Source organism: Leishmania major, chromosome 33, assembly GCF_000002725.2.
Source record: "Leishmania major strain Friedlin complete genome, chromosome 33".
NCBI classification, from domain to species: Eukaryota; Euglenozoa; class Kinetoplastea; order Trypanosomatida; family Trypanosomatidae; genus Leishmania; species Leishmania major.
In genome coordinates, this window is record NC_007285.2 from 443,002 (window position 1) to 470,917 (window position 27,916).

Sequence of the window (27,916 nt, forward strand, 5' to 3'; positions counted from 1 at the left end):
ACAACTTGTAGCGGTTGCGGTCTCGGCCTCCAACTTGGACTCCATCAACGTCGCCTCCTCTTGTTTGCCACACTTGCTCTCATTGTTCTGCTCTGTGTGTGTGGGGGGGGGAGGTGTCCCCTCACCGTTTCTCACCGCCGCTTTATTACCTGCCCAGGGCGCTTGCAGTCGCTCTCGCGCATCGTTCGGTTCAGTTCTTGCTTACAGACTTCATCGGGTCACAGCACGGGAGAGCTTTGTGGTGCGTTGCGCGTCACATCCTCTACTCGCTTCCTTCGCTCCACCTCCTCCAACGGCAAAGAGAAAACAAAGAGAGCAACGACCGGCAGCACGATGGCTCACTCGAACGAGTTCGCCCCGATTATCAAATCGTTCCTCGACACGGATGCCTACAAACTGCACATGCAGCAGGCCGTTTTTCACCAGAACCCAACCGTGACTGCGGCCTACAAGCTCAGCTGCCGTGACAAGGATGTCCACCTTGGCATCTACGCGGATCGGGTATACGCGCATGTGCAGCAGATGGCCCATGTGCGACTGACCGAAGAGGAGTGTGCCTACTTGGCAACGCTGCCCTACTTTAAGGAGGACTACCTCGAGTACCTGCGCGGCTACCGCTACAAGTCGGAGCAGGTGCAGATTCGCACCGTGCTGCCGACGATGGCATGCGAGAAGAACGAGTTCGGTGAGGACGGCTCCGACCTGGAGGTGACGGTGGAGGGGCCATGGGTGGAAACAATTCTGTGGGAAATCCCGCTACTGGCGATCGTCAGCGAGGTCACCCAACGCAGCCGCCACTCCCGCGTGGGTCCGGCCGAGGCGCTGGCGAACTTGCACGAGAAGTTGGATCTGTTTTTCGCTAATCACACGGAGGAGGAGCTTGCCACTTTCAAGGTCGCTGAGTTTGGCACGCGCCGGCGCTGCAGCCAGGCGGTGCAGGAGGTGGTCGTGCGAGCGCTGAAGGAGGATGCGCGATTCGGACCTCGCCTCGTGGGCACGAGTAACTATGATCTGGCGCGGCGCCTTGGCCTGCCGCCTGTGGGCACTCAAGCGCACGAGTGGTTTCAGGCCTTTCAGCAGCTCTCTTCAGAGCTGCGCCGTTCCCAGATTATGGCGATGGACCACTGGCTACAGGAGTACCCCCAGTGTCTCGGCATCGCGCTAACGGATTGCATCACAATGGACGCCTTCTTGAAGGACTTCGACGCGCGTCTGGCGAACGCCTATCAGGGACTGCGGCAAGACTCGGGTGTGCCGACGGAGTGGGGCCAGAAGGCCTTGAATCACTACAAGCTTCTCGGGATCGATCCCCGCACCAAGACTCTCGTCTTCTCAGACGGGCTCGACTTGGAGAAGGCGGCGGAGTTATACAACGGCTTCAAGGAGGACATAAATGTGCTATGCGGCATCGGTACGCAGCTGACGTGCTCCATTAAAGGAGTTCGCTCGATTAACATCGTCATGAAAATGGTCCGATGCCAGGGCAGGCCAGTCGCGAAGCTGTCGGACAGCCCCGGGAAGATCATGTGCGACGACCTCGAGTACGTCGAGAAGCTGAAGGAGGCGTTTAACGTGTAAATGAGCCCCGTATAGTATGACGATCCAACACGGCTGAGGAAGGACGTAATCGCTCCAAGTGTAAGCGGCAAGGAGTACCTAGCGGTGGCGAGTGTGCAAGAAAGGGAAGAGACACGAGTAGCGGTGGGCAAACAAACAGAAAAGATGTGCGCGTGTAGCGGGACCTAGGCTGCTGCGCCGTACCTCTCTTCTCAAGCAGCTTCGCCTCACACCTTGTCCTCTCCCCACGGGTGGCGCATGTGCTGTTGGTGCTGCTGCTGTGGCTGTTCTCTTTCCCTTTCCCTGTTTTCCCCACTAGTGTCCTAATATACATACATACATGCATATATATATATATATATATATATACCTCGCCCTTTGTTTCCGTGTGTATGTATATTCTCAAGGCATGCATAAGCATACGCATAAGTGGCGCTACCGATTCCCGCATCGTCATCATCATCTCTCTGTCTCCCTCCTTCCCTCCCCACCCCGCTCTGCCTTCTGTGCGTTTTCGCTGTCGTCTCTCTTTCATTTCGGCGCTTCACTTCGCGTTTGCCGTTGCAGCGCTTGCCTTGTGTAGTATGCGTGCGCTGGGCACACCTCTCCCGGCCCCGCCCTCTTCTAGTGTTCTCGCCCCCCTCCCTCTCTACACCGTAAGGGAGGAGGGAGGTGCTGACGACTAGCCTTGCGGGCGCATTGGTGGTCGCAGACGGCTTTGTAGTAGGCACGCTGGCATGTGGACGCCTGACAGGAGCTCGGTTGTCTCTTTTGTTCGGAGGCGCAAGCACAGTGAAGCGTCCACATCGAGGGAGTTATGGATGATGATTGAGTCAGAAAGCAGAAACGCCAGTGCGCAACAACGGGCACTGCACGAGGGCAGGTGTCGCATGGCTGACCGCGTGTTTGTGTATGCGTCGCCCATGACCCTCGCTCTTCGCCTCTCCACCCCTCACCCCTCCAGTTCCCTCTTTTGTTTGTGCACGGCTCCTCTGCGCGCATGCCCAGGTGGGTTCGACGCGTGTCGCTCGACTCTTGCGTCTATCTTCACATGTTAGAACGAAAACGGTTATGTCTTTTCCTTTTTGTTGTTCGTGTTGTTCTTGTGGGAGTGTGAGCGTCGTGTTCGGTTCGATGTGCTGCCTAATGGTGTCCCTGGTTGTTCGGGCTACTGCGTTTTAGTATCTCCAAGGGCTATGACGAGAATGAGCAGACAGCGGGATGATGGACAGAGGAGGTGGGGAAGAGGAGGAGCGAGTGGGTGCATCGAGGCACTCTCCGCGATTCCAAATAACTCGCCTCACTAAGCACATTTCTTCTCTTCACCCACGGCTGATCGTCTACCAATTCTGCATCTCGACTCGAGCGACTGTCAGTGTTTGATTCGCCTCTCTCTTCCTCTCTGCATTATCCGCCATGGCAGAGTTTCTTCGGGCGAGAAAAAAAAAAGGGGGTGCTGCGTACGTTTGCTTATTCGCGCGCTGTGTCATGGAGAGCGCGGGAGCAGGGATGCCAGATTTGTGCGCTCTGCCACAGAAGTAGAAAACTCGCCAGGGAGGACGAGTTGAGAGGCACGTATGGGCGTGCATCACGGGTATGTGTTGACATCATGTCTTCCTTGTTGTTGTTCGTGTGTGTTGTTGTTGGCTTAGTAGCGGCTACCTACTCCTCTTCTCAGACTTATGTCCTGACTGACGTTGAGAGCGCAGCCCTCCTTCCCCCTCTATCACTTCGATTTCGCATGCTTCTTTCCCTGTTTCTGTGGTTGTGGTTTTCGTCCCTTCTTTGACATGCACTGCGCTGCCTTGCAGCTCGTACATGTATATATATATATATACATATGTGTGTGTGTGTGTGTGTTTGCGGGACACAGAGTTTACAAGGCAGCGAGCTACTCGCTCCACGTTGGAGAGGAGGGGGGCTCGTCCGTTGGTTGGTTGTTGCGTGCACATCATCCCTCGGCCTGTTTCCGTTCTGTTTTGTTGTTCATGGTCTCCCCTCTTGTCCTGCTGGCTCCTTTGAGAGTCCTCTTCCTCTGACGCGCTTTCTGGTGGTCCATTCACCTGCAGTCTTGCCTCCCCGAATTGCGTGTCCCCCCCCCCTCCCCTCCCCCTCTGCCCCTTTACAACGCGTTTTTCGGTTTATTCTCACACGGCGTGCCCAGTCGCGCATGCGTCGGTTTCCCGGCTCGTTCGCGGCCCGCATGACACGTTGAAGCCAAAGGGGAGGGGGTGCAGCGAAACGAGGAGAAAACGCTGCGTTCTTCTGTGCACGTCATGTATCGTGTAGAGTGTTGCCTCTATCCGGGTGTGCATGCACATGCTAGTCGCCCGTGTGTGGTCGCCTTCGAAAAGAGAGACAGGAATGGATCACGGAGGAATGCGTGCACTCCTTGGCATGTGGTACCGACGATGGAGACGTGAGGCTGATGGGAATGTCACGCAGATGCTTTTCTTTGCGCTGCGTGTCTGTCCTTTCGGTGTGCTTCGGATGCAAGCTCTCGTGTCTCTGCATGCGGCGCTGCCGCTGGTATGAAGGATGTTAGGCAAGGTGTGACAAATGGAGGGGGAGGGTTGCAACGCTGTATCGCCGCAGGCGTGCGTTGGGGAGAAGACGATGGAGAATAAGCGTACATACTTGGTTCATCTCCTTCTTCCACCGCCCCGTCCCGCCCCGCCCTTCCCGCTCGCAGACACAGAAAAAGATAATGGCCAGTGTGAGGTATGTCTTTTTTTCACTTCGTCTCTTTCCCTCTTTTCTGCGCTGAGGCATAGGATAACGTCTGCGTGCGTGTGGGCAGGGGCGTGCTCGTGTAAGTGGCCGCACAACACAGGAGCGACGGCCGCCACTGGAACCGTAGTGATGCTGTCCGTCCACTTCTCACTTCCGCGATGCCGTGGGTCCCGCCCGTTTCCGGCCATTTACATCTGGGGATGCGCGCTGGCACAATCTGGCTCTTTCTTGTCGGTGTTAGGGAGCACAAGCGGGTGAGGCGTTTTGGCGATGCAGAAGGCGCGCATGTATTAGTGCGTGCATATGTGTGAACGTGTATGTGCATGTATCTCGAGATGCGCCGTATCTTTTCTCACACACACGCACACGTGTTGACTTCTGCTCTCTGCTTGTCTCATGGTACTTCCAGGCACGATATGACGACTAAGAAGGAAAGATGCCGTAACGCCATCACACTCTATTTTTGCCCTTCTTCTTCCCCCGTTAGGTGCTTACGGTGCTGGCGTTGCTCTCAGCCTTTGCCTGCATGTTTGCGTGCGTGTGTCGAGGTGCGTCTCCGGGACGACCTCTTACCGCTACTAGTACTGTTAGTCCAACAGCCTTCCTCAAGCTCCCTCCCCCAGTGTTGGTCTTCATCGCACCTTTTTTTTCGCGCTTGTTTCACCACCGCCTCATCCGCCGTCGGGCCCCGTGCGTTTGCCGTTGGATCACCCATGCGAGGCGTAGGTCTCCCTCTACAGCCACTCCGATTGTGGCGCGTGCTCGCATCTGCGAGTTCCGCGCACCGCCCACCGTGGCTCTCTCATGCCGTCGCTAGGCTTTCCCCTCTTGCTTTTGCTCTTGCTCGCTCCGCCCCTGCGCACCATCACACCACCACCACTCCTTTCGCGCTCCGTCCGCTCATTCGACGTCGCAAAGTGCGGGGGTGCAGGGGGGAGGGGTGGAGGGGACGAGGCGAGGCGAAGGCCGGAGAAGGACAGCACGAAACAATAAGAAAAGTGGTGCACGCATTGTCTTGGGGAGCAAACACAGCGGTGCCTGCACGGAAGACACTGCTTCCGCAAACAAAAAGTGTATATATAAATATATATATATATTTATATATGTGTGTGTGTATGTGCTGCACACCGCGGAAAAGGGGGGAAGGAGTGAGGCGCGGCGCCCCCTCATCTTCACAGAGGACACCGCCGCCGCATGAGCGTGGGCGGATGGACTTTTCCTCTCCACTCATTCCTGGAGTCTGTGCTTGCACTTGAGCAATAAGCCGTTCAGCTCAGCCGTGCCGGCCTCATATCTTTGCTCTCTCTCTCTCTCTCGACTGCTTAACTCTCTTCTCGCGCCTGCACTCTGTGATACTGTGGTCGTGTGTCACGCGCGCATCCGCCTAATGGCTCCTGGCTACACCACAATCTCTTTTATTGGTCTGTGTGTGCGCGCGCGCTTGCATCGAGTGGGACGGATCTGCACCGTGTCGCCCACCTCCTCACGGAAACACAAACTCGTCTCTGCGGACGAAGGAAGATGTCGAACCGATACGAGGATGCCGTGCTAAGAGGAACGGCCCTGCTGTTGCTGGACCTGCCCCCGGCGCTCCGCAACGCCGCCCAGCCGCTGCAAAAGCTGTTCGACACGCATTACCCCGATAACGGAATAACGCGCATCTTGTTGAACACACCGCCGATCCGCAGCACATCTGGCGCGAATGTCATGGAGTGTGGGGCCGTGTTCTTTTCGTCCTCGAAAGCGCTGTGGACGATTCTGGACCAAGTGCGAGTGCTACTGCGCACCGAGGACGGCGTGCTAGAGTTGCGGCGTGGCTACTTGACACTAGGTGTGCATGAGGTGTTGGTGGAGGGGGTTGTGACGTGGGGCGCAGAAGGGCGACAGCGCCCCACCTCTGTTCCAAAGGCCGCCACCCCCACACTCGCGCCAGCCGTGGCGCCGTGTGCCGAGGATGCGAAAAGCACTGCTATGCCGGGGAGCGCGCCGACAGCGGCGCCGAAGCCAGTCTCCGTCCCGGCCACCACTTCAGCGACAGCATCGGAAGCCGTGCGTGCACCGCGAAATGACGAAGCGCACTCGAGTCGCGGAGAGACGGTGGGTGGTGTGGACAGTTGTGGTGAGATTTGCCAGACGGTGGTGGTCACTTTTCTGTTCAGGGAGTTATATAATCGCCACCGCGACAACAGAGAGGACTGCGCGCATGGAAGACGGGGTGGTGTTGCGGCGAGCTTCCCTCTGTCACCGTTCATGGTGTACCAAATGCTGGTAGGTGAGTGTCAGCCCAGAAAAATTGTTGTCATCGAGTGCCAGCGCGCCGCAGCGAAGCGAGAATGGAGGGCACTGGTGGAGCTGGAGAACGCCGATGTGGCGGCGCAAGTGATTCGCGTCTTCACGCGCCGCGCCGTGGAGTTTATGAGTGAGTCGAACGCATACAAGGTGCCGGAGCGCAGTCGCAAACCGCCGGAGAAGGGGCCGCTGCCGATCTGCGCCGAGGTGCGCTACTATGTGAGCTGTTCCTACAGTGTGCGCAAGGGCCAGAGCCGTTTTCTTCCAAACGGGACTCGCAACTATCATCGCACTGTGGCGGTGCGTCCCTTCTGCAAAACCGAGCTGGACCTTACCGATCCGCAGAACCTGGCGAGGCTGCAGGTGAGAGCCCCGCGCGAGTGGAAACACGATCCTCATGCAATAAGGCCTGCGTCTATTCGTGATAGCGAATCGCCGAATAGAGCCGACGTGTACGAGGAGGAAGGACGACCAAACGAATCGGCGTCGCCTGCGGTGCCTTCCAAGCGTCGTCGCTTGCCGTCCCCGCGCGACAGCCAGCGGCGTTCGAGGCGGTCACCGTCGTACGCACGCAGCCGCTCCGCCTCCCGCTCCTCGTCTCGCTCGTATTCCCCTGCCTCTTCGTCATCGTCAGAGCGTTACCGCCGCTACCACGGTCGCCGCGTTGACCGCCGCCACGGCGATGAGCGGTGGCACGAAGCGCGCGCGGCAGCGCCAAGGGAGCATCAGTATACTGAAGCAGCCGGCCCCGTTGCGGCGTTCGCCCCCGAGACGGCTGTCCGCGTCGAGGCCCAGTCAACGGCCGCGGCGATGCATGCGCAGACACAGCTCCAGCAGAAGACACACGTGATGTGCAAACCTGCGTCAGCAACGCCTGCGCTGCCGGCGGTGGCCTACGACAGCCACGGCCCTCTGCCGGTCGGGTGGCGCCCCATTTTCTCTCAAGAGTACCAGCAAACCTACTACGCCTACCGTGACCCGAACACCGGTGTGGAAACCACCACGTGGGAGCGACCTGCTACATGAAGCTGTGTGGGGTGCAGATGAGCGTGGGGGAGGAATAGCGTTCATGCCCGTGTGTTGCACCTGTCTGTGCACCCAGTCTTACCCGCATAAGCGGCCCTCCCCCACTCTCTCTCTCTCTCTCCGGCGCGAATGCAAAAGAGCCGAGCGGAGGTGTGGCCAGGAGCCATTCGGGATAGGAAACGGAAGCGTGTCACACTCCTTGCGGGGTAACTCTGTTGGGTGTTTGGTGCGTGCCTTTGTACGCGTGTTTTCGCTTCGCACAGCGAAGCACGCGACGCAGCTCTGACCGTCTCGTTGCCGTACTGTGTGTATGTGTGCCGGTGTACGAACAAAATGGAATCGCTGCCTTCTAGCCTGATTGAGGAGAGGGCGTGGATTTCTCGCTCCGCTCTTGGGACCCGTGTGCGATGTCTCTGTTCTCTGTGCTGTCTGTGCGCGCGTGTGTGCCCTTGATATGCGCAAGCGACACGTAAGCACTGCCGTAGCGCGTTACTCTTGCCGTGCACAGCGAGGAAAAGTGTGCACTATGCGAGGAGGTGCCTGGTGGTAGCAGCTTGAGAGAAGCCAGTGGGGGATGCTCTGCAATGACAGAGGAAACTGCTAGGGAGGCAAGAGACGAGAAGAGGGGGTGGGCAGAATAGAGGCGGAGGAGTACCGAAGCGCCTTCGCATTGCGTGCCTTGCGTATTGCTCTTACTGCATCTTGACATCTCTTTCCCTCTACGCTACCCCCCCCCGTCTGCCCCTCCGCACCCCCGCCTCCTGCCTGAGTTTGGTAATGGACAGACGCCATTCTGCGATGTTCAGGCCTTCTCGCATTTCTTGCCTACTCGGCAGAGGGTGAGGAAGGGGGGTAAGGGGAAGGGGACGATACGTGAAGTGGACATGACGTCACAAGTTTCACTAGAGTTTCAGGGAGATGATAGCTGAGCGTGAGGCAGGGAATGCCCTCTAGCAACCTCTGGCAGCCTCTTTTTTGCCACTGCTGCTCTGCTTCCCTCCCTCCCCCGCTTCGTCTCCGCTGCCGCTATCGGCGTGTGTGTGAGAAAGAGAGAGGGGGTGCGAAGCGTGCGACGTAAATGTACTACTACTGCGAGCGTAGCGTAGCAGGTATGCTTGTATGTATGTGTGAGTGCACATGGCGACGATGCTGCTCTTGTCGAAACTGAATGTTTCGTGCCCGCGTGCTCGCGCACAGGCGCTACGCTCCCTAGACGCTTGCGCGCACACGAGGAACACGCATTGCTGTGGTTCAGCTTATGGGTTGTCGGCGAACAATGAAGTGATAGGGCTCTGCTCCCGACCTCTCTTCCAGCCTCTTCTGTCAATGCCCCCCCCCGCACTGCGCAAGCAGAAAGAGCGCAGTGGATTCGACTGATGCTCCCCGAACACGGAGTGATCTACTTCGCGTGCGTTTTCTGATCAGCAAAGCAGCGCGTATTGTGCGTAATAGCGGACAGCGGGTGGCAGCAGGCAGACGGGCGCTTCCCTTGTTGCTCTCGCGTGTTTTCTTTGTTGTTTCATTGTGAGCTCTTCAACGGCCTCACAGTTAACGTGCTTGCTCCAGCAGGTTTGCCCCCCTCCCCCCCCACACACACACATACACACCTCCTTTGCTCGTCTGCCAACCACCTCATCCCCGCCTTCCGCCTCCCAATCACTCGCCTCCCCACCCCCAGAACCTCTCGCTGATGCTATCTGGCACTCTCGCTCTCCCCGTGAGCCTTGTTGTCTCTTGTTCGGATGCACAAAAGGATGCGGCGGAGTTGTGTGTTCGGGTGGGATCTCTGTGATTAGCTGATGAATGATCGAATTGGGCGGAGGCTTGTGCAGCGGCAAACAAAAACATGCAACGGCGGCAGGAGAGCGAAAGCAGCATGTGTCCCATCGACTTTCGGAAGGTTCCACCGCTTCCCTCATGTGCCCTCTCTCTGTCTGCGTCCCTCCTCCCCCCCCCCATCTTCCATCTGCGTGTTGTGACGGTGGTGAGGGGCTCGTTTCTTTCGCGCGCTCACGCACATTCTGTCCTCCGCGCGAGTGTCGCTGAGGCAGATGCGCGTCTGCTCGCATGTCGGTGAGAAGTAAGGCTGGTAATATCTTGGCTGACAGACGGGTGAGCTTGCCCACACGGGATGCAGTTTTCAGTTGTATGCTTTGGGTGTCTTCATACGGAATCTAACATCGTCTTACATGTCTATGTGTTGGTTTTTCTTTTTTATTCTGTCTCTAAGCAAAGAAAAAGCGTGTCCATTCCCCCATCCCTCACCACGCGAAGAGAGTCAATAACAAATCTTGCATGCGTGTATTCTGGCCCCGCACGTGTTGCGCACAGTGTCAGCCTCGCTGTTTGAGGAAGAAGAGAAGGGAAAGGAGATGCTGCCCAACGTGCGACGGTTTTTAGTGGCCGTGGTGCTGGAGCATGCATCGGCATCTTCCTCTCCCTCTGTTTTGCGCTTGTGGTGCTCCCCAAGCGAACCCATGCTTGGCCGTGCTCGCGCCGTTCCTGGGGGGAGAGACTTTTTTCTGCTCTGTGTAGATGGCGCACTGCAGCCGTCGAACTGCCGACGAGCGTGCTTGTGCGTGCTGCGGGAGGCGTGTGTGCCCTTGCTTGACTAGCGAGCCACATTTATGCGTGTGTTTCGTTGCCATCGCTGCCTCGATTTCCGCAAACACGCTCACACCCACGCGCGTGCAAGCAAATGATTCATGTCCCGCTGCCCTCGCTCGGACTTTTTTTTCGAACCGTTGCGATGCCGCTGCTCTCTCCCTCCCTCCCCCCCCCCCCACACACACACACCTCTTCTTCCTCTGTCTTGAGTTTCGTGGCAGCGGTGCTGCCATCGCCTGTGAGAGAGATTCGCCAACGGTACGTGACAGCGAAAACCAGGAAACCTGTCGCGGTGCTCGCGTGCACGCGATCTACTGCACATTTGACGGGAACACACGAACCTGTAAGCATCAGCCCTGAAGCGGGCACGAACGACAAAGATCCCGGCACCGACGCCTCTCTCCCTCTTGGTGTGTTTGTGGGTGTCTGATGGGTGGGTGAGCCACAGAGGGATCCCTGCACGAATTTCTCCTACAGAGACCCACGCACACACACACACACACACACACGCATCGCGCTCTCACGCAAGACCATCAAAGAGGAAGAGGTTGCGGGGCATCAAGGACGGCTCCACGCGCGCAGAGACCGATAGAAAGAGCTGCCGAGGGCTTCACGTGCTTCTTTTTGCTGTTTTGGGACGCCATGGCGTTGCGCTCGCCTACTTTATCGCCGACGAACACGCTCACTTCTCCTGGGCAGATCCTTATCTTAGTTGCTTCTGATGGGGTACGCGTTCCAGTCAAGCGCGCCATCGCCACCGAGGCCTCTTTCGTCTTGCGCGACCTACTAGACGGACAAGACGTGCTACCCACGGTGCACCATGATGATGGTCGCCCTGGCCTCCGTTTCATCGATGACGAGAGGCCATTACCTCATGTCTCGAACCCCGAGAGATCCGATGCGGCGACAAAGCTGGAGAACTTGTTCGAGGTAGCTGACGCAACGACGCCAGCTACGTCTGGCGGGGCGCTGCGGCCACCTCGCCCGCCACAGCATGAGGGAGGTGACGCCAACACGTTGGTAGCCGAAGCAGCCGCGAAAGCATCTGTGCCAGACTTGATGGACTTTTTCCCTGTGGCGCCGGCTGCCGACCCGCCAGTTGATATTTCAGCGGAGATGCCTGCCTCGGTGGAGGCGACGCCGCTGTCGAACGCTTCGCCGAGCTTTTGTGCCGCCCCCGCCTCCGCGGTTCAAGCAACGCCGATGGCGCAAGTGCAGCCCTTGGCGCAGACCATGCATTCCCCATCCCGTCCCTCGCCGCTGCCCACGCTACCGCCGACGGAGGTGGAGGTTCCGTTCCCATACTTTACTGGCGACATCTTGGAGCGGGTGTGCCGTCATATGTCGTACCGCTTCCGCATGTCATCGTTTGGCAGCGAGGACGGGTGCTACCGCGTGTACGTCATGAAGACGCGCACGATCCCGCGTCCCATGACGCTGCCGTTGGTGGAGTACCTGGATGCAAAGGATCGGGCTTTCATCGCCGACTGGGATGAGCTCATCACGGTGCAGATACTGAAGGCGGCAACCCTCCTCAATTACGAGGAACTGCTGCAACTGGCCTCGGCAAAGCTGGCCTCATATCTTATCGAACGCGACTTGGAGGGGGTGCGAACACTGCTTGGTGTCAAGGGCGACTTCGACCTCACCGAGGACGCTGAGCTGAAGAAGGAACAGATGGTGGACTACTTGCGCTAGAGCACCGGGGAGGGGGGTTAATCCGGCGGGCCGTGGAAGGAAGGGGACGGGTTAAGGCATGAGGTGACAGCGGGGACACCCTGAAAGGGAAGACCTTTATTTGGTGCACGGAGGCTCATCTAACGTGAAAGAGGAGGCGTGCTGTTGCGCAGAGGAGAGCTGGTCTTCAACAATACCGCTGCACTGTGGCCGACTCTCCTTCCCCCTTCCCCTGCCCCCGCGCTCTTTGCGTCGTATCGCCACTGTCACTGGAGTTGCTGCACGTGGACCATCCCTCTCCGTCCGCACAGTCAGAACAGCGTCATGCCATCCCGCACCCCGCACGGCTCCTCTCTGCTTATCGCTTCCTTCCCCGCCCAGCCTCTGCCGTGCGTGCTCAAATCGAGGCATGCCGTCTGGGCCTGTGTGTGTGCACGTGTGTGTGTGTGTGTGCGTGTGCGTCCAATTCGTCGATTTCTTTGTCCTTCTCCTGTCTGTGTGGGAGGGGACGTCTTCTGGCACAGAACTTTCTTGCTTGCTTGTTGTGTGTGTGTGTGTGTGTGTGTGTGTGTGTAGGTGCCCTCCCCCCCACACACACACACACACCACACATTGCTTTCGGCAAGGCCGCTGAAAAGATAAACAAGCAAAAAAAGATGAAAACATTGCGGCACCAACACAACGAGGAATACGAAAAGAGAAAACGAGAAGGTTGGTGGCGCACAGCAAGGTGTGTAAGACTCCCTCGTTGCGGCACATACGTGCCGAAGTACTCGTGTAATCACCGACGCCACCGTCTTTTCTGTACGCGGGTTAGCGGCAGTCTGTCTGTGAGCTTGCAAGTACCTTTGCATGCAGAATGAGGCAGCCGCGCATGCAAGACGGTTGCATGCAATGCCGCCTGGTTGATGTGCTTATCATAATGGCGATGGCGGTGCTATGTTTTTTGGGGGGGTTGTTTTCCTTTTCTCATCGAGTCTTTCTTCTTTTTGTACGTCCCTTCCTTTCTCTCTGTCGCCATTTTCGGCGTCTCAACTCTTCTGGTGTGTCGGCACTCGTGTGTGTGCGCGTGTCGAACAGACACAACGCTCCTCTGCTGCTGGTTTCGCCCTCCGTATCCGATTCCTCCACACCACCACCACCACCTAACAACTGCGGCTCTCTTGGAAGTCCCTACATACACATTCTACAATGAGCAGAGAATGAGGTGTTTTTGTTCCCTTCTCTCTCTCTCGCACAGCAAACACGCAGCAAGCGCTCCCGCTCTCTAGCGACGTCGCGCCCGACTCGTCTCACCAAACGAAAGCCACACGCACACACACAAGCAGGCGAACAGCGCCCATAAGAAGCACACCAGTGGCGATTCGGATCTCGTATTCACTCTGCTCTCACGCAGAAGGAAGCCTTAAAAAGCAACAGCAGAAAACCAACCTTCGACGCACGCCATAGCACAAGCACACATACACAGCGCTGGTGCTCTCATAACTCGTGCGCCCTGACCCTTCTCGCTAGATCCCTATGGCATCGCTGAAGGAACGCGACACGGTAGCGCCGGCTGAGATCGTGGCGGGCGTCACAGCCTCGGGTCCGGCAGGGATCTCTGCTGAGGAGCTGCACAAGGTTCTCAACTCTTCGGAGCACGCGTCGGTGGTGGTGGTTGACGTGCGCAACGCGGACGAGTACGCCTCCTTTCACATCCCGGGGAGCATCAACAAGCCCTTTCAGGAGCTTAACTTTGCCCAGTTAGCGGACGAGGTGGCAGCGCACACGAATCACGCAGCGCACATGCTGGTGTTTGTGTCTGCGCAAAGTCCTGACGTGGATGATCTGGCGGCGCGCGAGTACATCAACGAGTACGAGAAGTCACACGCCGCTACCCCAACAAAGGACTCGGTTCGAGTGTTGCTGGGTGGCCTCTATACCTGGTCCCAGATTTACTCCGCGTAAACTCAAAAGAAAAAGAATAAGAGGAACAGCGAAGGAGATGAGTGAATTATGCGGAGGGTCGCGCACTGCTTTCACGTGTGTATCCAAGCGCATGCATACATGCACGCAAGCTGGAAAGCAAAAAAAAAGAACAGAGGGCTGAGGGGAAACCCCCTTTTCCGTTTTCGTCCTCCTCGACACGCGGAGCTGTCGTTTGGCTTTCGTTCGCGTGTTTTTTTTCGTTGTGTGTTGCCCGATCTCTTCCAGGTCCTTTTTGGTCTTTCTTTGGAGCCATTCACTGCTGTAGCACGTCCCAGCGACTCCCTCGCTCACTCTTTTTTTTTCGTCTGTGACTCTCTCTCTCTCTCCTTCATCCGTGAATGTTATCTGTACAGCTGCTTCGTATAGGCACGCTTGCGCAGGTGTGCGTGGTGGCTCGTGTCGAAGGGTCTCGTCGCTTCGCCTCCCCCCAAATGCCATTTCGCTGGCGCTCTTGTCTCCATTGCATCGATGTGCCGTCTTTTTGCGGATCTGCCGCTCCAGACAGTCGCGCCCTGCGTCTCTCCTCCTTCCCCTCCCCCCTCCTCGCCCCCCCCGCCGCGCACGCGCACAACGCATACGTGCATTTTTGCCTGTTGCGTCCCATTCCACCCCCTCACGTCCTCACCAAACACATCTTGGATGTAAATACATGTGTGTCGTATTCTTTTCTGGAACACGTAAAACAATCCGAAAGACACACAAAAAAAATATGCGATAAGGAAACCTCCTTGTCGCGCGCGCCGCTCGGGCATCTGTGAGTGGACGTGAGGGTACGCCCTGTGCGCCACGCCCCTCTCCCTTTCCCTCGGTGTTTTTTGCTTCTCACTGTTGTGTCGATGTGTTTTCACGATACGCTTTTTCGGTGCTGTGGGTTTCTTTTCTTGCTCTCCCTTCGGCAGGCTTCACCCTCCCCTTCCCTCCCCCTCCCACCCACACACATGCACAAACACACGTCTCATCTCTCTCGCGCATTGAGTCAGGCAGTCACACCCTCGTACTTGCTCCATCTTTGGCGAAGAGGGCCTCTGCATGCTCTGCCAAAGGCCACCGGTGAAGCGGGACGTCGGAGATACAAAGGAAGAAGAGCCTCAGCACCGACATCGGCAGCCGCACCTCGTAGTCCCTTGTCTTTTGGCGTCTTGCGCGTCCCCTAGACCGCGGCGGCTCGCGGTGATGGTCTTATTGCCCAGTATATGCGAAGGTGCTGGCGCGCTGACATGGACCAGAGTTCAGAGAGACAGACAAACACGGAAGGGCACGAAAGGTGCCGGGCCTCCGTCAACTAGTTGCCCTCAAACACGCACGCAAGCCTCCTACATATGCATGTATACACGAAAAAAAAAGGAGTGTCTTCCATGCGATGACACTCCTTCTTTGCGAGTGTGTGTGCGTGTGTGTGTGTGGAGGGTTTTTGTTGTTGTGCGTGTGGACGGGTATGCGTCATCCCTAACCCCTTCGCTTGCAGCGGCAACGTCGAGACCATTCGCTTGGGATCATATTAGGCCCCTCTTCATTGTCGCGGCGCCCAACTTTGTTTTGTTTGGATATGCTGAGCAGCGACAAAATGGAGACACGCGAAACAGCAGCGCAAACGAAAAAGGAAACATCTTTACCATGGCAAAGAGCAACGGTCATTCAGGTGGGACGAAGAGCCGTCAGCGCCTTCCTCTCCCCCGCCCATCACCACGTGCTGCTTGTGTGCGTGTGTGTGTGTGTGTGTTTCCGCCAGTAATGCGGACCAATAGAGGAAGTAGCTATCCCTTCGGCATCTGGGATATGCGAGAGCTACGCCCTCTGCAGTAGCGGGAGCAGGCGCAGACGCATGTAGGTGGTGAGGCAGAGATGTGAGCAGCCCATTGAGCACACGAAAGGCGCACCCCCAGTCACGACCCTTGACTGTCAAGCGTTCTCGACTGGTACCTTCTCGAACGCGCAATGCTGCTCATCACAGCCTACCCCTTCTACATCCCCCATTTCAAACTGCTCATCTTTCTCTCTCTCTCACGCATTCCCTGTTTATCGTGTGCCATCTCACACGCGTGTGACGGCTGCGTAGATACGCGCGAAGCCTTCTCGTTCGATCACTCCACAGTTGCGCACAAGTATCTCGTCGTTTCTCTCAACCTCCCCCCCCCCTGCTCTCATTCGCTGGTGAACCGTGTGGAGGTGTCATATTACCGTCCCATCGGTCACCAAAGGTATCTGAAACCTGCATTTCACGCATCCAATACACTCCCTGCTCGGTGCGGTACATCGTAGAGGGGGGGGTGGTAAATCGCGCGGAATTGTGCGACCTTTTTTCTGCTGCGCGCCACTTACCCTTCTCAGCACCACAGTATCGTTGACACTGCTCTTCACCTCCTCCGTACACTCCCTTGTACGCTCACCGAACTTCTGCTCCTGCATCCACAGAGGAGAGGCGGGGCACCCACTCCACTATGTGTTTGTGTGTTTATGAAGCTCTCTCGTGTACAATTTTGTTGCTGCCGTATCTGTTATCGCCTGGCCTCTTTGCTCACCTCTTGTGTATCCACTCGGCCTTTTCACGGACTTCATCTCACCGGCTTTTGTATATGTGTGATGTGTGTGTATGTGTCGAGAAAAACAATCCTCTCTTTCGCTCTGCTCCCCTTCGCTCTTGTCGTTGAGTCGCGACGGTGTGCCGTAGACCGCGCATCCGTGTGGTCCATCCAGAAAGCACCGCTGCGGCTGCGGGACATAGGCGGACGAACGGGCGGCGAAGACCTCGCCAGCCCCACGCGCAGAGGCGAACGAGCCTTTCTTCGGTGCTCTTGGACTGGTAACCAGCAATGTCGTTCACGTTTTATCTTTTTCTGCTCGTCGCTATCGTGGTGCTACCGCTACTCTCCTTTTTGCGCAACGGCGCCATCCTGCGCGGCGGTGCAGTTCCTGCATCGCAGGGCCCGGGCAAGGGCATTCGCAGCTCCTTCATCGCTCTTCGTGGCAGCAAGTCACCCTCCTCGCTAGCGAAGCGCAGCCGGGCAGCGCCGGCCTTCACGGATGCAGCGCTGAACTCGGCGACATCGAGCAGCGGGGCGCCAGCCCTTGGCAGTCCTGCCTCCCCCCACAGCCAAAGCAGAGATTTGTTCCTGCAGGCGCGGCGGAAGGCGGATATGGAAAAGCAGCGGCAACAGCTGCTGCAGACCAGCAGCCAGCCGGGTGCAGCGGCGGATGCCCAGTCTACAGCTCCCACCTCCTCCGGCGTCACCTCGGCGTGGGATCAGAAGCAGCTCTCTGCCGATGACAATATCCGTCTTGTCTTTCTCTTCACCCTCGCGGTCCCGACCTTCGCGTTTTGGTACTGCAACCTGCGCACGATGGAGCCGAGAGCACTGCTGTGGATTTATCGGCACTGCCGAGGCACCGACGGGACGGCTGCCGTGGACGTAAACAGTCAGACGCTTTTGCCGGTTCCCCTTGCTGAACTGATGCTCGGCTTTGGCTGCGTCGCACTCGTGGGGTACGCTCGCTTTGTCTACCTCGATCACCGGGATAAGGATGTGAGCCTGAAACGGCACAACAAGCGGTGGATTGACCGCGCGATCAACTGGTTCAAGTTTTGCGTGTACCGGCGGTACGTCGACTGCCAGTGCCGCTTGTGGAAGCGCTACTTCTCCCTGCAGCTGGTGCCGGCATATGGCCCACTGCCGCTGTTCCTGTTCCCAGATGAGGCGGGGGCCGGTGAGCGAGGCCAGTCTGCGGAGAGCGGCCACACCTCTACGCGCGCGTTTGGTGTGGTGTCAACCACCCGCGACAACCCGTTCGTTATTTCCGCCGCGACCGCCTCGACATATGACGTACCGGCCCCGACGGACACGCCGTTCACGGCAGTGACCTCCTTAGAGCGCCACGAAGCGCCACTCAGCCTTGAGAGCCAGACGCCGGTCAGCACCGGCGGGACCGCGCTGGGTAGCGCATCGGCAACAACGCCGCACAAGTGTGGCGATGACGATAGCGGCGATGACTGGGACGAAGAGGAGCGCAAGCTCCTGCGGCGGCGCCACCGCGGTGCCTCCGCTACCCCGACGAGGCCGCCGTCGAAACAGCGTTGTGACGCGCGCGGCCAGCCCGGCGATCTGCACGCGCGTCAGCCCTCTGTCTCGCTCTCCTCCTCGAAGGTGCTGCAGGAGTGCTCCCAGCTGCCACCACCACCAAAGCCGCCGGCAATGCGACGCGCTCACTACTTCTTCGCTGCCCACCCGCACGGCATCCTTCCCTGGTGCTGCTGCGTGAACATGATCAGCAACGTCACGCACCGCGACGAGAAGCTCTTTCTAGACAACCGCGGCACGATACTCCATCCTCGCGACGCATCGAACACCTCGGTGCTCTCGGAGCTGGGGCAACAGTCGTCGTCGTCGCTGCCACGCGCAGCCAACACCTTCACAACGAGTAGCACCCGTGCCATCTTCCCCATCTCCGGCCTAACAACTCTGGGCCCCTCTGCGTCGCCGACCACCGTCGCCGCGGAAGGTTTGACCGGTGCTGACTCGGCAGGTAGTGGTGTGGCGTACGCGAAAGGGCGCTACTATGTCTACGACCCCTTCTTCAAGAAATTTGTGCTGCGGCGCGATAAGGACGAGGCGGTTCCAGCGACGCCCGCGGATGCGGAGGTGTACCGCCGGCGCCTTCGCACCGCGCAGGCGAGGCGTGATGCCGCTGCCCTAAAGAAAGAAGCCGGGGTCGGTGCAGCCGCGACACGCCACAGCGCTTCGCGCCGCCAGGTCAAGATTCGCATACGCGCCGTGGTCGCCACCTTCCCCTTCTATGTCCCCCTCATGCGCGAAGTCTACATGTTTCACGGCTACATGGACGCCTCCTACGAGACATGTAAGCGTGTGCTGCTGTACAACAACAGCACTCGGCGAGAGCGAGAGGGCTTACCCCCGATCTCGCCGGCCTCCTCTCGGCAAGCCGAGTTCGCCACGGGCGCGAGAGATTGCGGCATCGGCGACGGCGATGCCAGCGATGACGGGTATGATGAGAGCGCCTATTCTGATGACCTCAACCACCTGCTGCTGTTCCCGGGCGGCGCTTCCGAGGCTCTTCTATCCTCGGCCCACGGTCCTGCTCGTCTGCTGCTGCGACGCCGCAAAGGCTTCCTTCGCTTGGCAATCCACACACAGAGTGGGCTCGTGCCCGTGTACACCTTTGGGGAGACAGACTACTTTGAGCAGCGCAGCTCTGCCACCACGCAGCACGTGACCCCAGTTGACGACGACGAGGGCTCGATGTACATGTCGCGGCAGGGGTCGGAGGCAGACGCCCTCTTGAGACCAGACTCCGCGGGCGGCGACGGAGAGGCACCTCAGACGGCGCCCGATGTGTCACTGCTGTCGCAAGAGGAGCAGCAGATGCACCGTCACCCACCCGAGAACGGCCCGAACGCAGGACAACACGGCGATGGCACCTCCGCTTTGGGCCCAACTGACCGCCGCGGTGATAACATCTCATCCACAGGCACCAGGCCACGGAACACCGTGCGCCCTCCCTGTCAGCTACCCCCTACTGGCTCCACACTCACGTCCCCAACGCTGTCGCCCATCGCCTCAGCACTGCTGCATCCGGCCGCAGCGCTCGGCACGGCGTACCAACACGAATCATGGAAGGACCGGGAGAGGAGACTCCTGAGGGAGGAGGGCGAGGCGCGGGGCCGAAGCGGGCGGTCGCCGACACCGCTGCACGTGCAGGCGTTATCCTTGGAAAAGAGGCACGAAAGCGGCGATAGCGCGGCCTCGCTGAGGGAGCTAGAGGCGGCACCGATGACGAGCCTCGAGACAAGTTTGTCAGCAAAGTCGCAGGGCGGCCTCCCTTCTGTTTCTGATCAGGTAGCCCAGAAACACGCAGCAAAGACGGAGGGCAAGGTGGCAGCGGCCTCCTCGCCCCCCACCGTCAGCCGCCTCTCGCGCTTTATAGAGGTTGTGCAGCGCCTCTTCCAGGATACGTTCGGTCTCTCGCTGCCCATCATCAAGAACATCATCCCGCACCGCGTCACGGGTGCGACAGTCGTGGGCCGGCCCATCTACTTCGAGCTGCCGCCCGAGCTGCAGCGCATGTACACCGACCCTGCGAATTACTTCGAAAAGGAGAAGGATCAGGAGGTGCTGCGGGCTGCGCAGGAGGTGTACTTTCATGAACTTCAAGAGCTCTTTCTGAAGTACGCGCCACAGTACTTGAAGGATCCCGGTCGGCGCAAGCTCGAGATCATCTAGGTAGCGCAGTGGTGTGAACCTCTTTCTTTCTCCCTCTCTCTCCGTGCTATGTGCACTTTCCCTTGTGTGCGCTGGAGCGCTGCATCGCTGACGGATGTGGTATCCGGTCTGCTGCTTACTCTGCTCGGAGGCTTTCTCGTTGTCAAGGATTCCGACCGGGAGTAGCGGCACCATGAGCCCTTTCTTTTGTTGGTTTCGCGTCTGCCTGTGCCTGGCTGTGCTACCGAGCCTCATTGGGCGCCTGAGGAAAGGCGTGAGAGGGGGGGGGAAGTGCTGAGGAAGCTGAGAACATTAATGGAGAGGACGAGGGGAGAGAGCAGAGGGCTGCGCTAGTCGGTATCACGCTTTGGCTTTGTCGTTTGGCTACTCTTGTGTGTTTCTCTGTGTGGGTGCGTGTATGCCGTCTGCGGGGCCTTTTGTTTGGGGGGGGGGGGACAGGTGCCGTCAGGAGCCTCGGCCATCGACGACACTACACGAGTCAAAAGGCTTTCAAGGCGATTTCACCCATGCACGTGCACCCAAATGCAGCCGCCGGCCCCCGCAGGCCCATCACCATCGGCCGAATATGTTTTTTGTTGTTGTTGTTGCCCTTTGTGTTGCCTTGTGTCCTCCCAAACGGCAAATCCTTCACGCCATCAAGCGCGTGCTCTCCCTTTGCTTCTGTCTCTGCGATTTCACCGACGACGGGGTGTGTGCGCACCCCAGTGCGTGGCGTCTCAGGGCCCAGCGCACCTTCTCCCCCGTATCTCTCTCTCTCTCTCGGTGAGAGGAAGCCAGGCAGTATCCCCCCACCCCACCCCAATCCCCATCCCTATCCCCTGCCAAATGCCGAGCCGCCTCTGGCGCTGGCCGGGCGGTGCATCGCTGCTGACGGCAGACCGTCAGGTCCTGGGCGGCGTGGCGTCCGGGTGATCTGCAGTCGCGAACGCGCGTGTGCACCCTCCACATGATGGGCAGGGTGTCCGCGTGACTCGAACGCATCCCACTGCCCGGCCCTCGCACGGCCCACTGGTGTGGGGAGGCCTGAGCCGCCCCGAGGGGGGAGGGGGTGGGATGCACGAGGGGTGGCAGCCGGCATAGCGGGGGAGCGGCTGTGAGGCGACCCGCGAGGCGGTGGGTGAGCGGGTAGAGCTGGAGGGCGGGGACGGTGCTCACATGACCGTGTCGGCGCATCTGGTGTGACGCGTGCGTGTCTGCGGCATGCTTCGCACCGCGCTGGCGGGGGCCTGTGGCAGGGCCGGGATGGGGCCGGCGTTGAGTTGTTGCTGTGCGGCAGAGCAAAGCTCACAGCTGGCAGTAAACACCATGGGCAGCTGCATATTTGCGAGTAACTACGTGTGTGTCTCTTCTGCCAGCACTACCGCCCTTTGCGCGCGCGCCCTACTCACTTTGTGGTTTGCGCTCGTTTCGCTCTCGTCTCGTGCTTCCGCGGGCATGTGTATGGCTGTCCTCCTTTGTATGTGTATATCGGTGTGCATGGGGATGTATGCTTGTATATGTATCGATATGTGTATTGTGTGTGTGTGTGCCGAAAGGTGGTGTCCGTCAGGGCTCGGCGTGTGCTTGTGTGCGCCCTTTGCTCTGTTGTCTGTGCTCTTGCGATGTGCGCGCTTACTCTCGTCTTCTGCCCCTTCCCTCCTCCTCCCTCTTTCTCCCATCCATATGTGTAGGTAGCCTGCTCACCTCACTCACGGTGTTCGGGTCGGTGGCTGTTTCGCTTCTTTTTTTGCTTGTGTTTTTGTTTCGCATCTTTCAAGGTCTTTTGCTTCGCCCTCCCTACCTCCCCCTCATATCTGTCGGTCGGTCTGCCGCTGTGAGTCCATCTCAAAGTGCGCGGGCTCCTGCGTCTTCGCCCTTCACGCTTCTTCCTTTTTTTATCGTTTTTTTTTTGCCACGGATGTTTGGCAGACACCGTTGTATGCGTGCACGCACGGCGTTGGTGTTTGCTTTGGCGCCTCTTTTTCCCGTTCCCACCAGCGTTGGCGGTGATGTTTTGCCTCCTGGTATCACTGCCTCACTCGCGCCGCCACACCCCCGCCTTGCTAAGCCTGCAGGCGTTGACGAGCATGACGCTCGCAAGAGTTGGCGTGTTCGGCGGCGTCGAGTATTCCTGCAGGTGTGTGTCTGCGGTCGACGCCGAGACACGTCCCTTCTTGTCCTATGTGCTGCTCGTCACCCTCTCCTCGTCGGGCCCATTCGTTGTTGTTTCGCCTCCCTCCTCCCTCCCCTCGCCTCGACAGATCAGTGTGAGTCCACTGCATATATGCGTATCCATTTATGTCTGTGTCTGTGTCTGTGTGTGTGTGTGTGTGTATACCATCTGGTGTATGCGGTGTATTACGGTATCTCTCAGCTCCGCAACGGAGGCACCAACAACGGAAAAAAAAAGTGCGGAGCGCGCGCTGTTGTGGGCGCGCTTTCCTCTGCCGCTGTGCTCACCTTACTGTCGTGTGTATCTGCCGCAAACGTTGCTCTTCTTCTTCGCATGTTCACCACCCTTCCCAACAGTCTGCTTCGTAGTCGCTAGACCTGCTCCTACGTGGTTGAGTATCGACCTCCCTCTCCTTCACCGTCGTCATGGTTTCCCCTACTTGTGATTTCGCATGTAATGTATTGTCCACCGCCTCATGCATCCCGCACTCTCTCCCCACACGCGTTTCGTTTTGTTCGATGCGTTGGTCAAGTTTTCTTGATTTGTTTCACCTCGGCAGCGCCTTCCACGTAGCCGCACGGGCAGCGTGTCCCGTCACACTCACCCACACACCGCGAAGAGCACGCGCACGCGGGTTCAAACTGACCGATCAACGTAGACACCGTTGGGTTTGTGGAGAGGGCGGCCAGAATTTTGCCGCCCCCTCCACCCTCCCCACCCTCTCTTTTCCCTTACAGACTCCTCGTTGCCTGACCTGAACTTTGGGTGCTGGTCGCACTTCAACCTCTCTCTCTTGAACCCTTTCGCAGGTGTTGGTCAGCGCGAGCGGATCTCATCGACGTTATCGGAGACATCCCTCTTCTCTACTTCGAACGTATCTATGCTTGCTTGCTTTCGCCTCAGTTTTCTTCGCATACTCACCTCGATCTTCCGGCTTGCACACCTCACAGTTTCTTTTTCGGTTCTGTTCGTCCTCCACCCCACCCCGTCGTACATCTGCTCGACTTAGCCAAGACTCCTCTCCGCTCCTTCTTTGGTCGATCGCGCGTTCTTGTCTGCCGTTGATGGAGAAGGGCGATGTGTTTGTGTTTACCGGGACCGCCGGTACTGGTAGGAGTAACGGAGGTCCTGTGAAGCTATCAAACATGGTTGGTCATAAACGCATCGACATCCTGACGAACGACCACAAAGGCCCCGGTGGGCTCCTCTATGAACTTAACGTGCGATGCTCTCCAGCGGGCTCGCCCGCCGTGAATATGTGCTCCGCTGAGGAGCGCAGTGCCGCGGTGCAGCGCCGCGAGCTCGGCATTGTAGCACACTCGGTCCCAGAGCGGCAGACGCGATACGGTGCGAACGTGCTATCCCAGCCGCCGAAGGAGAGTGTGTGGCATTTCGTAAAGAGCTCCATCGAGGACGATCGCGTTGTGCAAATTTTGACTGGTGCTGCCCTTGTATCTATGATACTTGGCATCACCACCCCGGACTTCCGCACCGGCGAGGTCGACCTCGCCATGGGCTGGGTTGAGGGGGCGGCCATCTTCGCCTCCGTGTTCATCGTGACATTTGTGAACGCAGTGAACGACTACCGTAAGCAAGAGCAGTTTGCCGAGGTGATGCGGGCCGAGAACGCCGCTCGCCGCAGGGTCACAGTGTGGCGCTATGCCCCACTCAGCAGCACCGACGGCTGCGGTGGCGGCAGTAGCGTGACGGGCACGGACGGCCTCGCCTGCGTGGCGCTGGAGGTGCCAAGCTCCGATATTGTTGTAGGGGACGTTGTACAGGTTAGCGCCGGGATGCAGCTAACGTTCGACGCCGTGCTGCTAGGCAGTTTGGGCCCGATCTTGGCGGACGAGAGTAGCGTCACCGGGGAGAACGATGACGTGCTGAAGCAGGCGCTCACCGACCCATTTCTCATTAGCGGGTCGTCGCTGTTGGACGGGTCAGCTGAGGGAGTGGCGCTCGTCTGCGCGGTGGGGCCCAACTCCTTTTCGGGCGAGATCGCCATGTCCATTCAGTCAACGGAAAAAGCGAACACGCCGCTTCAAGACCAGCTCGAGGCAATGGCGGAGGTCATCGGCAAGTTCGGCATTGGCGCGGCCCTCTTCACGTTTGCAGCGCTGCTCATCAAGGAGGTCTTCATGTATCTTGTGCACAGCAGCCCACTGTACGCCATGAAGTTCTTTGAAAACTTGACCACGGCGATTGCCATTGTGGTGGTCGCCGTACCGGAGGGCCTACCGCTCTCGGTCACCATCTCACTCGCCTACAGCATGCGACTCATGCTGAAGGATGGCAACCTTGTCCGCCACTTGGCAGCGTGCGAGACCATGGGCGGGGCGACGGTGCTGTGCACGGACAAGACGGGCACCTTGACGGCCCCAACGATGCAAGTGAAGCAAATATTCCTGTCCGCGGTCACGTACGCGGTAGAAGACGCCGGCACCGTCGTGGGGGGCGACCTCTCAACCTTTGGTGACGAGGAGTCACCAGCGGCGTTGCCGACACGCTCCATACGTACTCATACGTTCGTGCCGCCACCGCCGCCGTGCGGGTTTGGGCAAAGCCCGCTCTCGCGCGCGCCTCCCAGCAAAGCCATCACCGTTCCCCTACCTCCCTCGAGCGTGCAGCTTTTTCTGGATTGTATTGTAGCCAACGCTATTGACCCAGAGGTAGGACGCGCGACCAACAAGACGAGCGAGGCGTTGTTGTGGCTCTGCCATCTCATGCACTGCTCGAGCAGCCATGCAACACAGCACGATGTGCAGTCGTTCCGCAACACCCAGGCCTGCATGCTGACCGCGATGCAGGACCCGAGCCGGTGCCGTCGCTACCCGTTCAGCTCGCACAGCAAGATGAGCCTCTGCATGTTGCGCCAGCTGGCGGGGCCAGCTGGTGCGGGAAACGGAGGGGGCCGCACGCGGCTCTACGCGGCCGGCGCAGCTGAGGTCATCCTGGCACGCTGCACTTCGTACATTAACGATAAGGGTGTGCCGGTGCCGCTGACATCTGAGATGCGGGCCTTCCATGAACAGGCGTTGACGCGCTATACCGAATCGGGGCTTCGGACTATCTGCTGCGCCTTCAGCGATGCGCACGGTGCCGCAGAGGCGAAGCTGTGGAACCAGCAGCTGCAGCACGGCGCGGGTGCCGCTTATGACGGCGAGCTCTGCATGATCGGAATGGTCGGCCTTGAGGAGGATGTGCGGCCGGAAGTGCCTGGCGCAGTGAGCCAGTGCTTCGGAGCTGGTTTGCGCGTCATCATGATCACCGGTGACGCCACTCTCACGGCGATCAATATTGCCTGCCGCTGCGGGCTGATTCGCGGCGGCTCAAGCAGTGGCGCGCTAAGGGGCCCGCCGCTCCCGGACGGCAACCGCACCCTGCGCAACCCCGAGGCGCCTAGCTGGTCGACTACTGCTACACTCGCGAACGGCAACGACAACGGGTTCAGTCCGACGGAGAGCAGTGATGCTGCGATCTTCGTGAATACGTCGCTGCTCCACTACGAAAACAGCGGCGCCGCCTCTGATGTCGAGGGTCAGTTTTTGGACGGTGCGTTTGGCCGAACAGCGTGGATGATGCAGGAACCGACCGCGAATGCGTCGCCCCAGCAGCTCATAGATAGCGGCTACGCCCTCGATGGAGAAACCTTTCGGCAGCTCAGCGACACGGAGCTGCTCCAGCAGTACCTGCCACAGATTCGCATCCTTGCTCGCGCAACGCCGATGGACAAGAAGCGGCTGCTCTCCCTCCTGCGCCGCATCGACCCGAGCGCAGTGATTGCAATGACCGGCGATGGCACCAATGACGCGCCGGCGCTAAAGCTTAGCGACGTCGGATTTGCCATGAACGGCGGCAGTGACGTGGCGAAGCGCGCGTCCGATATCATTTTGCTGAACGACAACTTCATTGGCATGGTGAAGGCGACCATGTGGGGCCGAAACGTCAAGGACAACATTCGCAAGTTTCTGCAGTTTCAGCTCACGGTGAACTTTTCGGCGTGCGTCGTCTCTTTCTGTGGCGCCATCATGAGCGAGCAGAACATGTCACCCCTGAAGCCGGTGCAGCTCCTCTGGTTAAACCTCATCATGGACACACTCGCCGCCCTCGCTCTGGCGACGGAGCTGCCATGTGAACCCATGCTCCTCTCCCGGCCGCCCGAGTCGAAGGATACCGCAATCATCGTGCCGAGCATGTGGTTCCAGATCGGCTTTCAGAGCACCTTCCAGGTCATGTGCCAGCTTTTGCTGCTCGGCTACGGGAATGTGCTGCTGAGCGCGCGGGGGCACACGAAGCCGCTGCCGCCCTCCGGGGAGTCGCCGCGCGACCCGCGCTACTTCAGCGACGCCCACATCTGCTTTCTCTTCAACGCGTTTGTGTGGATGCAGATCTTCAACTTCTTTAACGCACGTCTGCTACACCGCGGCGAGGGCTTCTTCTCCAACTGGGCGGACAGTGTCGTGCTCTTTGTTATTGTCGGCATCATTGTCGTGTTGCAGATCATAATTGTGGAGTTTGGCGGCAAGATTATGTCCACGGTGCCTCTGACAGCGCATGAGTGGTTCTACTCTGTCCTCATTGCAAGCGGCACCCTCCCAGTGGGCGCTGTCTCGCGCTTGATCTATGCCCGTTATTCGAAGCGCGTGCTGCCGCGCGACGGGTGCTCGCGAGGGCTGCTGTTGCGGCTTCGGCGCAGTGTGAAGAGTGGTAGGCTCAAGGGAAAGCGGTAGCAGTTGTCGTGTCTGCTCAGGGCGCCTCCTGTCCTTCCTTCACCTCTCGCCTGCACACTTTGCATCTCTCAATGCAGTGGTGGCACGTACGCGCTGTCGCCTTCCATGCCTGTCTCTTTCTCTCTTCATGCGTGCGTAGGAGGGAGTGTTCGCGTGCGCGTTTCGAGGCGTCGCACACTGGGCTCGCTGAAGTGGCAGGGGGTGAGCGCATCGCGTCAGCGGCGCGCCGTTTGCATTTTCGTCGTCTCGCTGATCTCCTTTCTTTTTCTGGGCTTTTTTTGATGTCGTACCGGCTCGTCGTTGTTGTGTTTTGGGTCGCCCAATCCTTCTTGGTTGTGGGCGGGGGTGGGAAGTTGGAAGGCGTGCTTGCCATGCGTGTTGTTTCGAACGCGACAGAAAAAAATGTATAGCAAGTCGTGGTGCATTCACTCGCTAATGTCCCTGCTCTCTGTCCTCTTCTCCCAGCGTTTGTCTTTCCCGGTGTCTTCTTCATTGCGCCCCAGCAATGGAAGCGAAGAGGTAAGGCGTCATCGAGACCACTGTTCTCCGCCACCTCCCCCCACCACAGGTAGACGAGGAAGGCAAACTCCACCGTGTACGCTCGTCACACGCACGCATACACCAGGCAACCAACTTTGCTGGACATGGCGCGACACTCTCCACAGCACTGGCCATGTCGTCGTGCGTCCGCTTTCAATGCATCCAAGAAGCAACAAGAGCAGCATGATCTTATCGAGTTCGCGACGGTCGATGTACAGACGTGGTCTGGTGCAGGCACAAGGCATTCCTGACGTGATGCCGCATCGCGAAAGGAGAATCATTGCCGTCCCTTTTCGGTTGTTGTCTCGCTCGGGCGAGATGTCTCCCTCGATGAACTTATCAAGGACCTAAGGACTGCTTGTCTACTGCAAACCCCACCCCATCTATTCTCCCCTTGTTTCTGG

At 58.7% G+C, this 27,916-nt stretch overlaps 6 protein-coding genes across 6 annotated transcripts; all 6 read left to right on the forward strand.

Moving 5' to 3' along the window:
* Positions 1-333: 333 nt before the first annotated feature.
* Positions 334-1,578, forward strand: LMJF_33_0960 (putative nicotinate phosphoribosyltransferase; the record flags this gene model as incomplete). Its single annotated transcript, XM_001685801.1, has 1 exon — positions 334-1,578. The coding sequence occupies one exon, from the start codon at positions 334-336 to the stop codon at positions 1,576-1,578; it is 1,245 nt and encodes a 414-aa protein (XP_001685853.1).
* Positions 1,579-5,811: 4,233 nt separating this feature from the next.
* Positions 5,812-7,605, forward strand: LMJF_33_0970 (conserved hypothetical protein; the record flags this gene model as incomplete). Its single annotated transcript, XM_001685802.1, has 1 exon — positions 5,812-7,605. The coding sequence occupies one exon, from the start codon at positions 5,812-5,814 to the stop codon at positions 7,603-7,605; it is 1,794 nt and encodes a 597-aa protein (XP_001685854.1).
* A 3,810-nt stretch (positions 7,606-11,415) lies between these two features.
* LMJF_33_0980 (conserved hypothetical protein) lies at positions 11,416-11,910 on the forward strand (the record flags this gene model as incomplete). Its single annotated transcript, XM_001685803.1, has 1 exon — positions 11,416-11,910. One exon carries the CDS (start codon positions 11,416-11,418, stop codon positions 11,908-11,910), a length of 495 nt encoding a protein of 164 aa, XP_001685855.1.
* Positions 11,911-13,407: 1,497 nt separating this feature from the next.
* Positions 13,408-13,836, forward strand: LMJF_33_0990 (hypothetical protein; the record flags this gene model as incomplete). Its single annotated transcript, XM_001685804.1, has 1 exon — positions 13,408-13,836. The coding sequence occupies one exon, from the start codon at positions 13,408-13,410 to the stop codon at positions 13,834-13,836; it is 429 nt and encodes a 142-aa protein (XP_001685856.1).
* A 3,155-nt stretch (positions 13,837-16,991) lies between these two features.
* Positions 16,992-20,090, forward strand: LMJF_33_1000 (hypothetical protein; the record flags this gene model as incomplete). The annotated part of the gene is made up of 1 exon (XM_001685805.1): positions 16,992-20,090. The coding sequence occupies one exon, from the start codon at positions 16,992-16,994 to the stop codon at positions 20,088-20,090; it is 3,099 nt and encodes a 1,032-aa protein (XP_001685857.1).
* A 3,297-nt stretch (positions 20,091-23,387) lies between these two features.
* Positions 23,388-26,972, forward strand: LMJF_33_1010 (putative calcium-transporting ATPase; the record flags this gene model as incomplete). Its single annotated transcript, XM_001685806.1, has 1 exon — positions 23,388-26,972. One exon carries the CDS (start codon positions 23,388-23,390, stop codon positions 26,970-26,972), a length of 3,585 nt encoding a protein of 1,194 aa, XP_001685858.1.
* Between the last annotated feature and the right edge of the window lie 944 nt (positions 26,973-27,916).